The 20358-nt window shown below is 46.7% G+C and overlaps 1 protein-coding gene across 1 annotated transcript; it reads right to left on the bottom strand.

Annotated features, from left to right (window-relative positions):
• Window positions 1-935: 935 nt before the first annotated feature.
• RRAS (RAS related) lies at window positions 936-11662 on the bottom strand. Its single transcript, XM_082194548.1, has 6 exons — window positions 11378-11662; window positions 9040-9127; window positions 7397-7499; window positions 6046-6154; window positions 4563-4681; window positions 936-3215 (listed from the first exon to the last, which is right to left on the bottom strand). Exons 1-6 carry the CDS (start codon window positions 11480-11482, stop codon window positions 3128-3130), a joined length of 612 nt encoding a protein of 203 aa, XP_082050674.1. The 5' UTR covers window positions 11483-11662; the 3' UTR covers window positions 936-3127.
• Window positions 11663-20358: the final 8696 nt, after the last annotated feature.

Raw genomic sequence — 20358 nt, 5'->3', positions numbered from 1 at the left:
CAGAATTGGAAGGGCCCAGCTCAGAGTTGTTTAAGAATGTGTGTGTGCGCGCGCACACAAACACACCCCACAGCTTCCTGTGACGAAAAGACTTCTCCTCCTCCTCCCCCACCCGCCCCAAATTTGGATCTTGGAAGGCCCCCTTTTTTACGATGTGTATTTCTGTGTATCTTGTTCGCGCCTCAAGGGTATTGTTCTGAGATAATGGGATTTGTGTTCTGTATTATTGGATGTTCCTATATATTTTTATTGTTTATTATTAGTGTCTGAGACGTTTTTTTCTCTCAATATGTAAAACTCACATTGTATACTGTGTACACAAACAAAACGACAAAAAACACTTTTCTTTGCAAAAATCAAATGCCTGCTGTACAGCTTTATTCCTTGTTTTTGGGGTGGCAGGGGAGGGTTCTTTTGCAGTGATCAGTTTGGACAGTGAGAGACACCCAGGAGACCGGGCTTCTTAATTCTAGAGCAGGGGGCAGGACCTTTGGCCACCCAGATGTTGAACTACAACCCCTTGGTGCAGTTGAGAGTTGTAGTTCAGCAACATCTGGAGGGCCAAAAAATTCCCATGTCCTAGAGGTTTGTCCCCCAGTTTGGTTCGGTGTCTGCCTAACGAACGCACCACCTCTGGCTTAAATAAAGCAATCTAAGTCCATTTAGACCAGGGTTTCCCAAACTCAGGTCTCCAGCTGTTTTTGGACTACAACTCTCATCATCCCTAGCTAACAGGACCAATGGTCAGGGATATTGGGAACTGTAGTCCAGAAACAGTTGGAGACCCAAGTTTGAGGAACTGGTTTAGACTTTGGAAACCCCATTCCTTGCTCCAGATAGGTTTTTCCATCCCAAATCTCCAAAAGTCTAGTAATTGTCCCTGCTTTAACCCAGTATTCACTTCTGAAAGAAAGATCACAACAAAGGACAGCATCACCAGCACCTGCCCCGAGTTTGATTTTATTTGCAGTACAAATACCTTTCTTTTCTTCAGGAATTAGAATACAGAAGAAGTTGAGACTCAAAACACTGTTGCCTGAGGATATGGGTCAGTCTTTCCATTAAGTTTTAAGTTACAGGTGTTTTAGGGCCCACCCATGAATTTGTCCAGTCCTCTCTTAAAGCCACCCAAATGCTATAGTTCAGTGGTGTGCCCTGTGAAGGACTTCCTTTTGTCTGTCCTCCATCCCTCAGGTGTAGGCTGATCATGGATAGATCACCTTGAGCACCTATGCTGGTCACTAAAGTCCTGTTGACCCAGGCGCCCATCGCACCTCACAGTTAGCCATTTTTGCCACGGTTGGTGTGAGCTGGATCTCATGTGTTTGAAGAGCCACCAATTCCCCCTTCCTGCTCCACGGGCTGCATCCTGAGACTCCCAAGGCAGCCTGCTCACCCTTTAAATGTGGATGGACCATATCCAAGAGACCACACTGAATGCAGTCCCATGAATGTCTACTTGGAAGAAAGTTCCACTGAGTTCAAGGAGAACTTGTTTCTCAGGTAAGTGTGTATCGGATTATAGCCTGAATGTCTCCATAGCCTACTCAGTGCTGCCTACTTCCTGACCTATCCAATTTTGTGCCGCCACCACAAACAGCAACACACACTGATTTGGGAATGACTCCCTTTTATTCAAAACCACTTCTGGGCATGTGAGAATTTCACAGCTTCCTACCCTAACATTTCATGGCCCTTTGGCCCCACCATTTGCAAAAAAAAAGCACCCCTCTGTACCGTGTGTGTGTGTATGTAGATTACATATAATTGCCAACAGAGAAGACTTCCTACAGCTGACAATGCGGACTCTATTCAAGGATGGCTTATGCCATAATAAATCTGTTTGTATTTAAAGTGCCACAAGATGATGGTTCTTGAATAGGTGGTAACTCTTTGGTGTTTTAACAAGCTGGAATGATCTGCAGCAGGATAGCAGGGGAATTGGCAGAAGTGACCTTCACACACATCCCTTAACTGCTTGCGGGGGGAGATGCCTTGCATTTGGGCAGGATTTAATTTCATTATGCCCATTTGCTCTTTAGGTGGCAGGTAGAGGATCTAAGAGGGGTAGTTAGCCCATGGGGTTCATTCAACCCCCTGTCCCAGACTTTTGTGGGAGGGGCACCCTCCCCACAAAACTTGATTTTTTTAAAAAAAAGATTGTTTCTTTGGGTCCCCTACTGTAATGTGATGCTGCTAACCTATTTTTGTTTTGGACTACAACTCCCATTAGCCGCTGCTAGCATATGTTCTGGCTGGGGCTCATGGGAGTTGTAGTCCAAAGCAGCTGGAGGGTCGCAAAAAAAAATTAAAAAATTCCTTGCTTAATTTTTTATTGACTGTTCCTATTAATCATGTGCTGTGCATAATGATGGCTGTGATTTTTTAAAAAATAGATAACACCCCTTTAGATGCATTTGTACAATACGGCTTTGAACATGTACATAAAAGTGTGTGTGTGCAAAAAGCTTGCTGGCTCTGGCTACATTGAAGAGTCTGAGCCCCTTGTTTTCCTGCCCACTCTCTCACCCATCCTAAAACCAGACTCTCCTATTCTTTCCGGATTTAAACCCATGAACGCACATTTCTCAAATTGCTCTGCCTTCTACCACAGGCAGATTTAGAGAAGCGTGACCGGTTCACCCGCACTGGCATATGGGGCGGGGGGCACGGCACCAAATTTTGGCATCTCTGAAAGCCCCAAGTCCGCCTCTGCTCCTATCCCCTGGTGTAGGAGATTCCCTTTCTTGCCAGTTTTCTCTGAAGACTTAACAGAGAAAGGTGGGGGAACAGGATAGGAAGGCACGGTGTACTCTTCCCGCACCTTGTCCCAGTCATCATGTATACAACCTATTTCCTGCCTATTTAGTGGGTGTTGAGGGGGTACATGATCTATCTGCTTCCTGACCTGTTCCAGTTTGCAGGAACGCTCTGCGCCAGACGTATTGTAGTATTTGGACACAACTGCAGAATACACATTGCCAGCCCTTGTTGCATAGGTGAGGGGGGTGAGAGGTGTGGGGAGGTGGAGATAAGGGAAAAATCCTGCCGCGTCCACTCCTTGGGAGGGAACCTGAGCAGTTCTTCTTCCCTTTCCGGGCTTTGTAGCTTGGTGTGGGAAGGCAGTTTACAGCAGGGAACAAGGGCAGCCTTTGCTTTCTTTCTTCTTAGGGCTGACAGCCGGGGCAGGGGGGGATTCCAGCTCATGAAACCTCCTGCAAGTCGAAAGAGGAAAGAGGTGAAAATTGGGACAGGAAGCAGAGAGAGAATACAGTGGTACCTCTGGATGCGAACGGGATCCGTTCCGGAGCCCCATTCGCATCCAGAGCAGAATGCAACTCACATCTGCACATGCACAGGTTGCGATTCACTGCTTCTGCGCATGATGTCATTTTGAGCATCTGCGCATGCGGCGAAACCCGGAAGTAACTCATTCCGTTACTTCTGGGTCATCACGGAGTGCAACCCGAAAACGCTCAACCTGAAGCAATGTCAACCCGAGGTATGACTGTATAGCAAAAAAAAGGCAGCATAGCTCTTATCACCTGCTCAGATTTTCAGGTAAATGCTAATTTTTCTCATAAGTTCTGAGATTGCAATTTTACTCTATGACTAGGTCACAGGCAGCCCTCCAGTTGTTGTTGGACTACAATTCCCATCAGCCCTAGCCACCATGTCTTTTGGTCAAGGTTGATGAGAGTTAAAGTCTTAACATCCAAAATAACACCGTATTGGGTACCCCTGAACTTGGTGGCCAAATTTAGCAAAACTCTAATTGGTGGATCTTGAGGATCTAGTAAAAGTAGATACCACAAGACTCAAATCTGTTTACCCCTAGGCTAACTGCATAGGGCTATATATATATATATATATATTAAATCAACTTTCATCAAGCTGCGTTGGCTGGAGCTGATGGAAGCTGTAGTCTAAATTATTATTATCAGCAGTAGTAGTATTTCATTATTTATTAAATTTGTGTACGGCCCTATACCTATAGATCTCAGGACTGTTCACAACATAAATTACAAAATAAAAACACAGGATACATAATAAAAACAAAGACAACCCAATAATCTGAAACATCTTGAGGGCACCAGGTTAAAGTAAATAATGAAATACAGTACAAATAGCCACAAACGGCCTCCATATTGAAGTGATTATCAAAGGAAACTGCTTTCCCCAGGCTTTAGGGAGCCAATATTATTATCTTATTCATTATACAGTTGTACCTTGGATCCCAAACACCTAGCGAGTCGAACATTTTGGGTCCCAAACGCCACAAACCTGGAAGGGAGTGTTCCAGTTTGCAAACGTCGTTTGGAACCCAAACGTCCAATGGGGCTTCCACGGCTTCCGACTGGCTGCAGGAGCTTGCTGCAGCCAATCGGAAGCTGTGCCTTGGTTTCCGAACATTTTGGAAGTCGAACGGACTTCCGGAACCAATTCCATTCGACTGCCGAGGTACCACTGTATTTGACACCCCTGCAAAAAAAATTGTCTCAAAGCAACCAACTTAGTCGTGTTAAGACACAGCACATCCACCAAGTCCCCTGTCCTCTTACCTGATGGCCCTGACCAGCTCATAGAAAGATTCATCCACGTTGAGGCGCATTTTGGCAGAGGCTTCCATGTACGGGATCCGATTCTCCCGGGCAAAGCTGAGGGCCTCCTCCTTGGGTACCTGAATCAGAAAAGCAGCGATGAGAAATAGCAATGGATACCGTTACATGGCAGAAGAGTGTAGCTGCGGTGGTGGGAGGGAGGGAGCAAAAGGAGAAAAACAAAATGGCGGCTGGCATTGGGTAGTTGTAATGTCTGGTTGCACAGCATCCCACATCCAGCTGATTTGTGACCCCCGTCCCACATTTTTTAAGGGAACTGGAAATGTGGAGATACTGAAGGGGCATGTAAGAAGGCATGGGTGCCTTGTGGCAGCCAAATCTTCCCCACTCATGGCTGCTCACAAAGATAAATTTTCTCTCAGCCAAGCTCTCCTCATTTCGGAGACCAACTGGGTCAAATACAACACTGCTTGCTGCGCACCATATAAAACAGCCAGGGAATGGCAATTATTCAATTTTATTTATTGTCCTTTACAGTGGTACCTCGAGTTAAGAACTTAATTTGTTCTGGAGGTCCGTTCTTAACCTGAAACTGTTCTTAACCTGAGGTACCACTTTAGCTAATGGGGCCTCCCGTTGCTGCCACGCGATTTCTGTTCTCATCCTGAAGCAAAGTCTTAACCCGAGGTACTATTTCTGGGTTAGCGGAGTCTGTAACCTGAAACATCTGTAACCCAAGGAACCACTGTATTATATTTATTAGTTGCCCAGATTTGGATGACCTGCTAAGGCAAATCACGGCTTAGCTCAGGGCAACAGCAGAATGAACGCCGGAGGAATGAAGTGGTCATCATTTCCCTGTAGATGTCCACCCACCTTCACATTCATCCTAAGCCATGGTTTGGGCTTAGCATCATGAAGTCAGAACTTGCAGCAGAGCAAAAACAAAAGTAGCAGCAGCAAAATATGTTAAATCAAAGATAGCTTAGCCTGTGGCCTTCCACATGTTATTGGACTCCAGTTCCCATCAGCCCCTGCCAGCAATGGCCAATAGCTAGGGATGATGGGAGTTACAGTCCAACAACATATGGAGGGTTGATGGTTCCTTCTCCCTATTATCCATTACAAACAGCAACGATAAAACTGGGTGTGAAACACACACAAAATCCCCCATCAAAATAGAAGTGCATCCCATCTCTGACAAAACACAGAGGGAGCCTGATGAAATAAATTTGAGAAAGCATTCATGAGTTGTGGCGCCACCACAAAGAAGGCCTCGTCTCTCAAGCTCATGCCTTGCCAAGCCTCCCTAGAGCAAGGCATTACACATTTATCTTAATTCTTACCCAGGCCTATATGGGTTTCCCAAAATGAGACTGCAGAGAGAGGATTCAAAACATTATCGACTCATGTACCAGCCCAGAGTCCCACCAATGCAGAGACTGATATCACGATAAGTGATTGAATGCTATGGAAGGCTCACCTGCCGATAAAGGTCAAGGTCAGCCTTATTCCCCACAAGGATCATGGGAAAGTCGTCACGGTCTTTCACTCGAAGTATCTGTGTGTGAAACTTGTGGATCTCATTGAAACTGTGGCAGAGAAGCAAAGAACACAGGTGAGACTTTTCAGTAAGATGCTCCCTAAAAAGGACACTGTTCTAAGTTTGGTTAAAAACTACTAAGGTTAGGGGAACTGGAAACATCAGGTGTGGCTAACCCAGGGTCAAATCCTTAACTGTAAGCTTACTGGGCTGACTAGAATAATTTACTCTCGGTCTCAGTTTCCCCAGCTGTAAAATGGAAATTAGAACAGTCTGCTTTGATGTTGTGAGAATAAACAATATAAAATATTCTGCAGAGTATGTGTGCAACGTAAGCTATTAACTGGCAAAACTGTTTTATTTCAAAACTAGATCTTTGCATCTTTTAAAAATGATTAAATGTACATGTTATAACCTCATAATTAATTGAGGTTTTATTAATGTTTTAAATTTCATAAAATAAATAAATTCCTTTCAGTAGCACCTTAGAGACCAACTAAGTTAGTTATTGGTATGAGCTTTTGTGTGCATGCACACTTCTTCAGAAAGCTCATACCAATAACTAATTTAGTTGGTCTCTAAGGTGCTACTGGAAGGAATTTTTTCATTTTGTTTCGACTACGGCAGACCAACACGGCTACCTACCTGTAATTAAATTTCATATATTGTGTATTTTATTGCTGTAGGCAGCTTTTGAGATCTACATGGTGAAATGCAGTATATCATGTTTTAAATATACAAATAAGAGTCCTGTTGAGCATTCTGGCAACAGTTACTTCATTTAAGTAATTGTAGATGTTTAATTGTAGCAGTTCGAAAGCACCCCCGGGGGCAAGTAGATAAATAGGTACCGCTTACCAGCGGGAAGGTAAACGGCGTTCCGTGTGCGGCTCTGGCTCGCCAGAGCAGCGTTGTCACGCTGGCCACGTGACCCGGAAGTGTCTCCGGACAGCGCTGGCCCCCGGCCAATAAATGTGAGATGGGCGCACAAACCCCAGAGTCTGTCAAGACTGGCCCGTTTGGGCAGGGGTACCTTTACCTTTACCTTTACCTAGATGTTTAATTAGGCACAGCGAGGTGTTTTGTTGTACCTGGTATTATCAAAATTTGCTGTCCTAGCAAAGCGCCAACCATTCTAAACCTACTGCAAATTAAACACCCCCTCAGAAAAGCACCAGAAGAAAACACACCAACTCAACTCAGAACCCATAGAAAGCTCTTTCCTCCCCATCCTTTGACCACTGGACTGAGAGGACAGGACCTTCTAATTTAACCATGGCTTGGGTCTTACCTGCCACGATCATTGATGGCATAGACGAGGAGGAAACCTTCCCCAGTACGCATATACTGCTCTCGCATGGCCCCAAACTCCTCCTGGCCAGCTGTGTCCAGAACTGAAATCATAAGGGAAGCAGATTAGATCTGAATCATTCCAAATGTGATGGGTGTGAAACAAGAGACGGCCCCCTGGGACTGATTGGGTCCACCAAGCCTCCCCATTTGGTCTGCGATGATGCCTAGGCCTAGTCATACTCACCTATCCTACACCCAACGTCATGGATAATGTCAGGTGTGGGGCAGGTAAATATGACGGACTCCAATTCCCATCAGCCCCAGCCAGGAGGGCCAATGGCCAGAGGTATTGGGATCTGTTGTCCAACAAATGTTTGGAAGGCACAATGTTGGCTATCCCTGCCCTACATTCATGTGCTCTCCCACATCAAAACAGACAGACAAAATATTCCCTGCAAGTAAGAAGCAACCAGCACCACCCCTTCCATTGGCTGAGGGAGAAACCGCTAGTTTGTGGGGCTAATTTGCTATTTACAGAGTTTAGGGCATGGGTAGGCAAACGAAGGCCCGGGGGCTGGATCCGGCCCAATCGCCCTCTAAATCTGGCCCACGGACGGTCCAGGAATCAACGTGCTTTTACATGAGTAGAATGTGTGCTTTTATTAAAAATGCATCTCTGGGTTATTTGTGGGGCACAGAAATTTGTTCATCCCCCCCCCAAAAAAATATAGTCCAGCCCCCCATAAGGTCTGAGGGACAGTGGACCGGCCCCCTGCTGAAAAAGTTTGCTGACCCCTGGTTTAGGGTCATTATCAGTGTGGTTTTAAGTGCAGAATTGGAACATTCACCTGGAGTTCAAAGTGGTACACTCCACTCTTATCACCTCATTACACTACATTTGCAGACCAGGCCATAAGCATTATGACATCATTATATTTATTCTTTGTATATTGTATTGTTGTTTTGTTGCTATGGCCGGTGGCTGATGCAAATAAAGATTAATTCGTTCATTCCTATCTCCTGATATTGACACGCACCCCTACTAAACATGTACCTCCTATTCACCTTTGAGAAAAAACATCTGTTCCAAATTCCTTTATGGTTCCCCCACACCCAATAAGTGCTTCCAGATCTTTAACCCTCCATGTAGTAGCATGGGCGACCCTTCTGTCCAATCAGATGATGTCATCAGGAAGGGACAGCTTTCTTGCAAGTTTGTTGCAATAAAGTACTTGGGACATTATACCTCTCTCAATATGGCACTTCACATCATATTGTTCCTGATCATCCCTTTGTCGTTGGGTGATTCTCCTCTCCCAATACTTTATGTCTAATTTCCCTTCCTCAATTACTTCTCATGGAGCCGTTTGTCACACAAACTGAATGTCGTCCCCCCACATTCATCTGACCACTGATGGAGGACACTGGCGATGGGGAAAGCATAACAAAGCCCTCTCCCACAAAGCTGTGGTCATGATACACTCGACGTTCCTCCATCCCTTTATAAGCAATGCCAAGGAAGGATGCTGCCCATTGCAGAATGCTAGGATCACTTTCTCCCAAGCTTCTGTCTCCCTCAAAACATTTGCATGCAGCCTCCATCCACAGACCTGAATAGGACCCCAGCCCAGTAATACTCACTATCCAGCCGTGTGGAGGTGCCATCGATGTTGCAGATTTTTGTGTACGAGTCCTCAATTGTGGGGTCATAGTCCGAGACAAAATATGACTGGGGGGGAGGAAGAAAGGAAGGACGTTAAGGATGACAGAAAGAACAGAACTTGAAGACCCTTGCTACTCCATAAGAGCATAAACAGGACACCCTACCCCCAGTATTGATCCTGTGTTCCCCATGAGAACCATAGTTTTCCAGCACAAGAGTTCCTTCAGGTCTCTTTGACATCAGATCAGTAATTTGGTCACCAGAGGCGACTAGGAATTCCATGCAGGCGAGTGAATGGGCTGGCTGAGGAGAATGAGATTGCTTTCTGTTACTCCCTGGCCAGCAAGGAGATAAAGAGGGATGCTGGAGGGATGGATCTGACGAAAGGCCGTTTTTTAAACTATCCTGCTAGGAAGTTAGTAGCCGGGTTTTCTTCCCCATGTTGGCTGCAGAGGAGAACTTCTCTCCTCCATTGTCGTCATCGGATAGCTCAGCTGATAGAGAATGAGACTCTTAAACTCAGGGTTGTGGTTTCAAGCCCCACGTTAGGTGAAAGATTCCTGCATTGGAGGGGGTTGGACTAGATGTCTCTTGTGATCCCTTCTAACTTTATGAGTTACCCAGGGTAAAGGGACCCCTGACCATTAGGTCCACTCATGACCGACTCTGGGGTTGTGGCACTCATCTCGCTTTATTGGCCAAGGGAGCCGGCGTACAGCTTCCGGGTCATGTGGCCAGCATGACTAAGCCGCTTCTGGCGAACCAGAGCAGCGCACGGAAACGCCGTTTACTTTTCCGGCGGGTGTGGTACCTATTTATCTACTTGCACTTTGATGTGCTTTCAAACTGCTAAGTTGGCAGGAGCAGGGACCGAGCAACGGGAGCTCACCCCGTCTTGGGGATTCGAACCACCGGCCTTCTGATCGGCAAGTCCTAGGCTCTGTGGTTTAACCCACAGCGCCACCTGCATCTCTTACTCTCTTAGCAGACCACTAAAATGAAACAGAAGCATGCTAATAACGTCTGTGGCTTTATTTGCAAGGATCTCTGCAGTCTGCTACACAAAGCTTGGATTCTGGTCCTTCCCTTCCCTGCATTCTTAAAAAATTTATAAAACGGTTTGCCTTTCTGGATCAGATCCAAATTTATAAAATAATGCAAGCTTTGCTTTAATGCATCGGAGCCAAAGGTCATCTGATCATTTGAAACTACCTGGTCCACCTAGCCTGGGCACATCAGCTTGAACAGTGGCTCTCCAGGGTCTGATCAGAGATCCCTTTCCAGCCCTCGCATGCAAGATCCTTTAGCTGGAAGTGCCATCCAGCCCAGCCCTTGTTTACAACAGGAGCCAGCTGCCTCTAGAAAGCTCACAAGCACAGTGTGATGCTGATGGTCCCTGCTACCTCCCTTTTTTCTCCACTTGATTTGGACCTTTCCATTCCGTGCCAGGGATAACTCCCCTTCCCCAACCTCCTGGGGGCCAAGGTCCCTTTGCCCCCCCTAAAATATTTGAGGGCCCCCCAAAGTTGATCGGCATTGCCATTCAAACAGCGTGCATGTGCCGTGTTTTTTGATCAATTAAGTGGGATGGGGCTTACCTGCCCCCCCCATCACCTGGTTCCCAATAGGGGAGGTTCAGGCGGACCGCAATCTCAGCCTCTCCAGAGGAAGAATTTGAGGCTGCTCAGGACTGAGCCCAATCGCCCTTCCCGTTCATGGGGAAACATCACATACCTCTTATCTTGGCTATTGCTTTTTTTGTGGGGGGGGGGGCAGCTACGGGATCGGCTTAGAAAAGGGACTGAGAAACTTTGTGGGACTACAACTCCCACCAGCCCCAGCCAGCGTGGCCAACGGTCAGGGATGATGGGAGCTGGAGTCTATCAACATCTTCTAGGTCCACCTTAGGAGAAATCCCTGCCTCCGCCGCTAGGGGGAAACAAGCGACTGGGTTCCTGCGCACGTTTAATGGGAGCCCCACCGAACTTCCACGGGGATTACTCCCGAGTAAACGTGCACACAGCGTCGGCAGTCCGGACTTGCTCAAGCGCTGAACGCTTCTCTTGGGGAGGGAAAACGTCCCAGCAAAGGCGGCAAAACTTCCTCCCAGTTTAAAAAAAAACCTCATCCTCATCAACAACACAGGACCTTGGCTCAGGTTTCGCTTTCACCACCGCCCTGTGTGTCACCTGAACGCGAACTTCGGCGCGGAAACATATGGTAAAGTTTGGGGAGGTTTTTAAATATGTATTTTTGTCGCCATCTGCCCCCCCCCGGCCCCGCTCTCCCGCCCTCGCCGCCTTGGGCTCTCCATACCTGGATGAATTGGATGGTGAGCGCGCTCTTGCCCACGCCGCCTCCGCCGACCACCACCAGCTTGTATTTCTCCAGCGGCGCCGCGCCTTCCTTGGGATTCATCATGGTCGGGGGGTGGGGTGGGGGATCGGCTCGGTGAACTCAGAAGCCCCCCAGCCCTGCCGCTGCCATCGCCGGCTACCGTCCCTGCCGCCCCTCGAAAGATGGCTGAGATCCGGGGTGGGCCCTCCTCCCTGCACGATACGAATCGGCGCTCCGAGAAGCGAAGCGCGGCGATTCCCGGCCGCTCCGCTTCCCTATTTGGCCAACGGGAGCCGCTGCGGGGCGGGTCCCACGTCCGGAACAAACTCCGCCGGCCCCCACACTCCGCCCCCGCCCCGGGGTGGTGGGCCCCGTCGCTAGTGGCGGAGGGAGGCGCTCGGCAAGCGGGGAGGAGGAGGAGGAGGGCCGCTTCTCTCCGGTCGTGCGCTTTTCTCCCCAGGACGCACGGCGCGCCTTCGGAAGCGCTGCTACTCTCTTTCCGCCAAAGCGCCAAGCAAAAGCAAGATCGGGCCAAAACAACAACAACAACACGGTTACAACCCCGCGGTTTAACGATTCGCACTGACCCCGGAGTGACGGCACTCCGGGGAAAGAGCAGGGACTGTGCGCAACAGGAACTAGTAACTTGACTACTGCAGCTTCCCACGTGGCGGCCTCGCGCTGACTTTCTAGGCGCGCCCTGCGCGTCGCCTGCGGCTCGGGATTTTGCTTTGCAGGGTGGCGGAGAGGTTTGGGTGTTGGAAGGGTATGGCCGGACTCCTGGGTCCTTTTTGGCTCTCCGGCGGTGGGAGGCGGGAAGTGGGTGGTGATCCTTTGGGTGTTGATGATGATGATGATTCGAGGTGCATCACAACATCGGAGATTAGTCCGTGAGACTTTATTCCCAAGGTGGCGCACATAGGATCGGTTGCAGCCTTAGCTGTTTAGAATAGTTTCGGGCGGGGTGGGCTTAGGGGTGCCCCAAACCTTATAACACGCAGCGCGCATACACACCAATTGAATGGCAATACCCAGTGCTCCCCCCCTAAAAAAAATGTTTAGCGGTACTCTCATTTTGACTCAAGAAAATCACCATTTTATAGTTAGAATCAGGGGAAATAAATACAGTAAATGGACAAAAGTACAAAGGTTCACGAGAAAATTGGTTTAGGAAAACTGCTAAAATGATCTACACTGAAATTCAACTAAGGGGATTTGTGGAAGTCACTTAACAATGTCACTAAGATTGGTTTAAATACGGTTGAGATTTCTGTTTGTTTACCTTTTTTTTGAAAATCAGTAAAAAAAATTGAAGGGGAAAAAAGTGCAAAGATTCACAAAATGTTTAGGGGTATGCGTCCCCCCAGAAAAAAGCACTGGGAATGCCTATCAACTGCGAGGGGCTCAAACAATTTATGGGGTGGGGTGGCGAATGGACCTCGGCCCCTATGACTCGGGAGTCAGGATTTCTGGGTCCTTTGGAAGTGCAGGAAATTGGCCAGCTTTAAGCCTGGGTCCCAAGCGCTCTCCTCTCCTCGTTGGACTGAGCGCAGGGCGCTAGGACCCGGCGCGGGGCGTGGCGCGCGGGGCGAGGAGCCATGAGCTCACCACCACATTCCTTTCATGTGTTGTGCGAAGGAAGTCGAGGCACCACCCGCTGCTTGTTGCCTCCCTCCCTCCCTCCACCCGCCAGCTGCCTGCACAGGACCCGCCTTGCCATGCACCGGAGAGGAGAGAGCTCGGGGATCGGCGGAATGCGCAGGCTTTTCAACTTGGCACCTTGTTCTAGCGCGCAGGCTGGGCTCAGATTCTGCAGATGTGGAAACAGCTGCGTTCATCTGGGAAACAGCAGCAAGAGTTGCACTGAGCCTGGGCTGGTACTCAGGGAAGCACAGATCTATTTTTAAAATGTTTGTGCAAAACAAAGGGCCGCTTTTCTGAGGCTCAGAATAAGTTTTTTTTCATACTGCTTAGTCTATTATTGAAGAGGGGCGGGAAATCAGAAATACAACAGTAGAGTATCAAGGTATAGGGACGCGGGTGGCGCTGTGGGTTAAACCACAGAGCCTAGGGCTTGCCGATCATAAGGTCGACGGTTCGAATCCCCACGACGGGGTGAGCTCCCGTTGCTCGGTCCCTGCTCCTGCCAACCTAGCAGTTCAAAAGCACGTCAAAGTGCAAGTAGATAAATAGGTACCGCTCTGGCGGGAAGGTAAATGGCGTTTCCATGCACTGCTCTGGTTCGCCAGAAGTGGCTTAGTCATGTTGGCCACATGACCCGGAAGCTGTACGCCGGCTCCCTCGGCCAATAAAGCAAGATGAGCGCCGCAACCCCAGAGTCGGGTCACGACTGGACCTAATGGTCAGGGGTCCCTTTACCTTTACCAAGGTATAATTGGAGTGCACATGGTTTGCACCATCCTTGAACAACCGTATGAAAGCGGTTTTAATGTTACAAACAACTTTGTTATTTTTTGTGATTTAGAAATATATAATAAACTTGGCTCCCTGCAGATGTTTTGTACGACAGCTCCCATCAACCCAGCCAGCACATGTCCAAAGTAGCTGGAGGGCATCAGGAGGGTGAACTGCGGTTTACACAAGCGTTCAGGACGTTGTAGGAAAACTCTGAACTCTCACCATGTGCTACAGCTGGAGCAAAACTAAGCTTTATTTCTCCCCGGTCAAAGACCCAGTTTGACACACACCTTATGCACATTTGCGTACACACAGAGGCCGGGAGCCTCAATGGCGCCCCTCAGGAGGCTTCATTTGGGGCAAAAAGCCTGGTTAGCCCTTGCCCTGTAGCTCTGGCTACAAACAAGTGGCCAACTCCTCTGAATCAGCACTACCAAAGACTTAAGCAGGATCTAAGAGGCTTGATAAGGGTTGCGGGTGGCGCTGTGGATTAAACCACAGAGCCTAGGACTTGCCGATCAGAAGGGCGGCAGTTCGAATCCCCAAGACAGGGTGAGCTCCCGTTGCTCGGTCTCTGCTCCTGCCAACCTAGCAGTTCGAAAGCACGTCAAAGTGCAAGTAGATAAATACGTACTGCTCCAGCAGGAAGGTAAACGGCATTTCCATGCGCTGCTCTGGTTCACCAGAAGCGGCTTAGTCATGCTGGCCACATGACCCGGAAGCTGTACGCCGGTTCCCTCGGCCAATAAAGCGAGATGAGCGCCGCAACCCCAGAGTCGTCCGCGACTGGACCTAATGGTCAGGGGTCCCTTTACCTTTAGGAGGCTTGATAAATAGGTACTGCTCTGGCAGGAAGGTAAACGGCATTTCTGTGCGCTGCTCTGGTTTCACCAGAAGCGGCTTAGTCATGCTGGCCACATGACCTGGAAGCTGTCTGCGGACAAACGCCAGCTCCCTCAGCCTATAAAACGAGATGAGCACACAACCCCAGAGTTGTCTGTGACTGGACCTAACGGTCAGGGGTACCTTTACCTTTTAAGAGGCTTGATAGGCTACAATAGCTCTTGGTAATCTTCAGGTTAGGAGTGTGTTATCCATAGCCAGTATGTGGCCCTCGGGTTAATTTCATATGGCCCTCACCAAGCTGTTGGTTCAGACCTCTAAGAAGAGACATCTGCGCCTCTTCCTACATCCCACTGGATAAAGAGAGAGGGAGAGAAAAAGGGATAAGTCTGAAAAGAGGGCACCGTTTAGCACTCTGCCCCCCAACCTCCACCAGGCCTCATGCGCATCTCATATTAACTAACAGGCAAAAGGTTGCTCACCCATGCTTTTAATGGAGATGATCAACCAAGAACCATTCTGCAGAATGAAAGCAGAAAACTGATGGTACTTAGGAATGTGTGAGAATGGGAGGAGGAGTTGACAGTGACACATTAATTCACTTTGACCAAAATGAGATGAATGAAACTCCGGGAGTTGGTGAGGGAAATCTGCACTCAGGTTACCTTTTGGTATGACCAGGGCAAAAAGGTCTATTTATTTATTTATCTTATTATACCACTTCATAGTGGATTATATATCGCAGCAAAACTTAAGACAGGTGCCTAGCATCATGAAGTTTAGGCACTGATGTGTAAGCACTACTGAAGATAATTTTGATTTAAGAGTGTGGCCCAGTCACTTATAGGATATTACTTGCTCAATGGGGTTTATTATTTTTATAACAATTTTTATTGATTTTCAGCATACAACACATAAAAAATCAAGAAAGATCTACAGATATACTGAATTTCTCCTTTTCCCAATCATCCCTCTTAGTTCTGGTTTTATTGATTTCTTTTAGAAAAGAAAAGAAATTTATCTTAAAAGAAAAGGAATCCAATACTTATTCTTTTATTTTTAAAAGCACCACATTATAGGCTGCATTACCAGATTGCTTTAGGGCTACAATTTATCTCTCAGCCCATATGCATTCTGTTTACAATGTTTCCTGCTTGATGTAACAGCCATAGTAACACATCTGCTTGCTTTATTGTATACTGCTTCAGCGCTCAGGCTACAACGTGGTTTATCATTTTTTAAAAAATAAATGAATGATATGAAAAAATACAATACAAATTCCACATTCAAAATGAAACAATTGTTGACAATATTATTAAATAATAATAATTTCACATGTCAAGTTACATAATTAGGCAGCAGTAAGTATCTAAAAAACCACGTAAGTAAAATAAATAAGAACCGCAACAGCACATCGTATACAGAACTTCCGCATACGTGAAGGTACATCAAAATGCAACATAATTATGGTGTATGTCATCCTGACAACCTCATAAACATATCAAAAGCTACATATAATGGTACAATCACCAAAATAATTCACTTACACGTTCACATGACACAAAATGAATCGAAATGCACAACTCCACTCAACAATCACACTGAATTGAAATGCACAACTCCACTCAACAATCACACTTCCCTTACACCCACCACTGCAGTATAGTCACCCAAGTTCTCACTTCAGTAAAGCACTCCTTCAGCTAACCAATGTGGGTGGCGCTGTGGGTTAAACCACAGAGCCTAGGACTTGCCAATCAGAAGGTCGGCGGTTCAAATCCCCGTGACGGGGTGAGCTCCCGTTCCTTGGTCCCTGCTCCTGCCAACCTAGCAGTTCGAAAGCATGTCAAAGTGCAAGTAGATAAATAGGTACCACTCCGGCGGGAAGGTAAACAGTGTTTCTGTGCGCTGCTCTGGTTCGCCAGAAGTGGCTTAGTCATGCTGGCCACATCACCCGGAAGCTCCCTTGGCCAATAAAGCGAGATGAGCGCCGCAACCCCAGAGTCAGCCACAACTGGACCTAATGGTCAGGGGTCCCTTTACCTTTACCACTGCAGTATAGTCACTCATGTTCTCACTTCAGTAAAGCACTCCTTCAGCTAACCCACTAATCCTGCACAGAACAATATTTCTGCTCAATAAATGCAATCCAATAACAGCAGCAAAAAAATGAAATTCATTATGTATGATGGTGTGGCATCCGACTCATTATATGTTCTGTACTCTAGGTTGTTGGTTGTAATTCTTACAACTCAAAAATGTATAAAAATGTTTTGTTTAAAAAGGCTCCTCTGTTGCAATCTGTTGTACTTGAGTTACTGTATATATCGTCTCAGATTCTTGTAAACTGCTTTGGAAGGCTGTATACTTGAGATGCAGCATACAAATAAACAATATTTTAAAAAGCAAACTTTAATTTGATTAAAAAGGCACCCAAAACCAGGCAGATTTTTTTTTTTAAGTTGCCTTAAGGAGGTAGAAGTAATTAAAAACTGTCAGTCCTCTTTACCATACAGGAAGAAAGGGCATCGCAGTGGGTAGAATGTGTCTCAGTGTGGCTTTGGGCTGACTGTGACACTGTGGTCAGCAACTACATAGTTCTATGAGTGGACTTCATTGAAGTGGATGACATTAGGCCCAGACTTGACTTAGCTTCCCCAAACGGACTCCCAGCAAGTTCTCTTGCTACTGCTGTTGCACTTTGCACAAACACAGAAAACCCTGTTGCTTTAAGTCTAGCGCCGAAGGCTTGCTGTTAATTTATCTTGCTATAGCCTTCCTGCAGTAGCTTTCAAGGCAGGGCAACTAATTCAGATAGGCCAGCGGTTATGGGAGGAAGCTGCGCACACTGAGAATCCATATGGATGGATTCATCTGCACATGTGCTGGAATCCAAGTGCAGCTTTTACAGACTTTGGTAGGAAGAGGTGCTGAAATGGGAAGGAATCGAGTTCATTAGTACACAGGGCAACACCTTTTTAAAAGGACATTCCCTTCATCACCACCAAAGGCAGAAGAATGTGGAGCAATATTTTATCAATGATACAATAAAACAGGGACTGTTGTTGATGTATAGGGACAGCTGGAAAGTATGCATCTGTTGTGTCTATAAAGCAGCTAGCTACAAACCTCAAGTCAGTAGCTGTGGCAGCCAGAAACAGAAGACATGTTTAATTATAGAAAAGCCAAGAATTGCCAACATCTGAAGCTGAGAGCCTTCTCAGTTGTGGCATCCTGGCAGTGGAATAAGCCTTTCTACTGTGGGTTGCCTAATGACTCCTCCATAGCCTTTTTTTTGCTACCAGCTTTACCATTTTATTCACCCAGGCCTTTCTACATCCTGCATTATTTAAAGAAAGCTTTCAAGGTCTGAAATTAAGTATCACTTTGATAATCTGAGCTGCTAACTGGCTTCTTTTCTTTTATTTTCTTTTTTCTTTTCTTTTTCCTGTGAGAAATTAAAGGGTTTTTTTGTTTTGTTTTTAAAGCTGCATTTTAATCTTTGTACAGTAGTACCTCAGGTTAAGAATTTAATTCATTCTGGAAGTCCCTTCTTAACCTGAAACTGTTCCTAATCTGAAGCACCACTTTAGCTAATGGGGCCTCCTGCTGCCGCCGTTGCGTGATTTCTGTTCTCATTCTGAAGCAAAGTTCTTAACCCGAGGTACTATTTCTAGGTTAGCGGAGTCTGTAACCTGAAGCGTCTGTAATCTGAAGTGTCTGTAACCCGAGGTACCACTGTATTGTATTTTAGGATTGTATTTTTATTCTTTGTTGTGAATCTCCCCGAGAATGTGCAATGATAGGAGGCCATACAAATGTGGTTGGTAAATTAAACAACCGCCAGAACCATGTCAAGTATTGCCCACAAATGATCTAGAGAAGAATACACTCGACAGGACTACTTCTGAGCACCATAATTTTAAAAGGATATTGACAAGCTGGAACACGTACAGAGGAGGGTGACGAAGATGACTAAGGGTCAGGAAATCAGGTTTCTACAACATGCAATGAGGATTCGTCATATAACATTAACTTTAGTGTTATTTGCAGGTTTTGATGAGTGATTTTATTGTACTGAACCCAATGGAATCCTGCATATGTGCCAATCAAGGTTTGAGAATTTGAATTTGGGTCTGGAAACCAAGCCTTATGAGGAGCAGTTGAGGGAGTGGTTGAGGGATGTTTAGCCTGAAAAAGAGGAGACTGAGAGGAGATATGATAGCCATCTTCAAATACCTTTAAAGTGCTGTCACATGGAAGATGGAGCAAACTTGTTTTCTGCTGCTCTGGAGGGTAGCGTCCAGTTACAAGAAAGGAGATTACATCTAAGTAACAGGGGAAACTTTCTGACTGCAAGAACTGTTGAAGAGTGGAATGGACTCCCTCAGGAGGAGCTGGACTCCCCTTCTTTGGAGCTTTTTAAGCAGAGGTTGGATGGCCATCTGTCATGGCTGCTTTAGCATCCATACACTGTAGGTGGTTGGACTCAATGACTCTTATTATTATTTTGCATTTTAATTTAATACTGAATAAGCGTGCTATTACCACTAGAACAAAAGCAGGTGGGATTACACCAAGTTCAAAAGTGACTGACACATGTGCACTGCAACAGCTGTGCTTGGACCCAGATTTATTCCCCCCCCCCTTTAAACTAGTTGCTACATCTCTCAATTCTAACCCTTAACTGTCAAAACAAAAACAAAACAGGTCTGTTCCAGGGACGCTTCGCCATTTCCTTCTCAACCACGTTAGTCTCACAATTTAAGCATATGAGCACAAGTTTTAGAATGCATCAGCTTCTGTCTGGGATTGTTTGATGGCCTGGGATCACTTGATCCTGATTGGGAACCCATCATTGGAACATGTCAAAAATCCCTCCTTTATTTTGGGATGCCAACATCCTGAATTCAGCATTGCTGTGTCCCTTGGTGTTTGCCATGTCTACGGTGTACTGGTCTCCTTTTACACACTCCATTACAGGAAAGCCATCTCTGTCAAGGACTTTGGCTTGGGAGTTGCCCCCAACAACAAAAATGACATCCCCTGTGCTGCTATACTGCAGAGACTTGATCTGGTGGCATTCACATGGTTGCAAAGATCGAAAAGCTTGAAGAGATGCATCCATTCCAGCAAAATCCCAAAATCTAACACCATAGTCATAGCCTCCAGTTATCAAATGGGCACTCGAGGGATCCAATCCTAAAGCAGAGACTGTTTTTGTCCCATGATGCAGTGTAATTTCATGTGAGTCAGAATCTTCTTGACAGGATCCTTGAGGTGCCTGGGATTGAACCTGGGTTATTTGCTAATGAAATACAGCCCTTTCTCATAAAGGTAAAGGGACCCCTGACCATTAGGTCCAGTAGTGACCGACTCTGGGGTTGCAGCGCTCATCTCGCTTTATTGGCCGAGGGAGCCGGCGTACAGCTTCTGGGTCATGTGGCCAGCATGACTAAGCCGCTTCTGGCGAACCAGAGCAGCGCACGGAAATGCTGTTTACCTTCCCGCCGGAGTGGTACCTATTTATCTACTTGCACTTTGAGGTGCTTTCAAACTGCTAGGTTGGCAGGAGCAGGGACCGAGCAACGGGAGCTCACCCTGTTGCGGGGATTCGAACCGCCGACCTTCTGATCAGCAAGTCCTAAGTTCTGTGGTTTAACCCAAAGCGCCACCCGCGTCCCTAGCCCTTTCTCATA

The sequence above is a fragment of the Podarcis vaucheri genome (genome assembly GCF_965113315.1).
Source record: "Podarcis vaucheri genome assembly, chromosome: 13".
In the NCBI taxonomy this organism is placed as follows: domain Eukaryota; kingdom Metazoa; phylum Chordata; class Lepidosauria; order Squamata; family Lacertidae; genus Podarcis; species Podarcis vaucheri.
The sequence above is the reverse complement of the archived record's forward strand: the minus strand, read 5'-3'. Positions and strand labels throughout refer to the sequence as shown.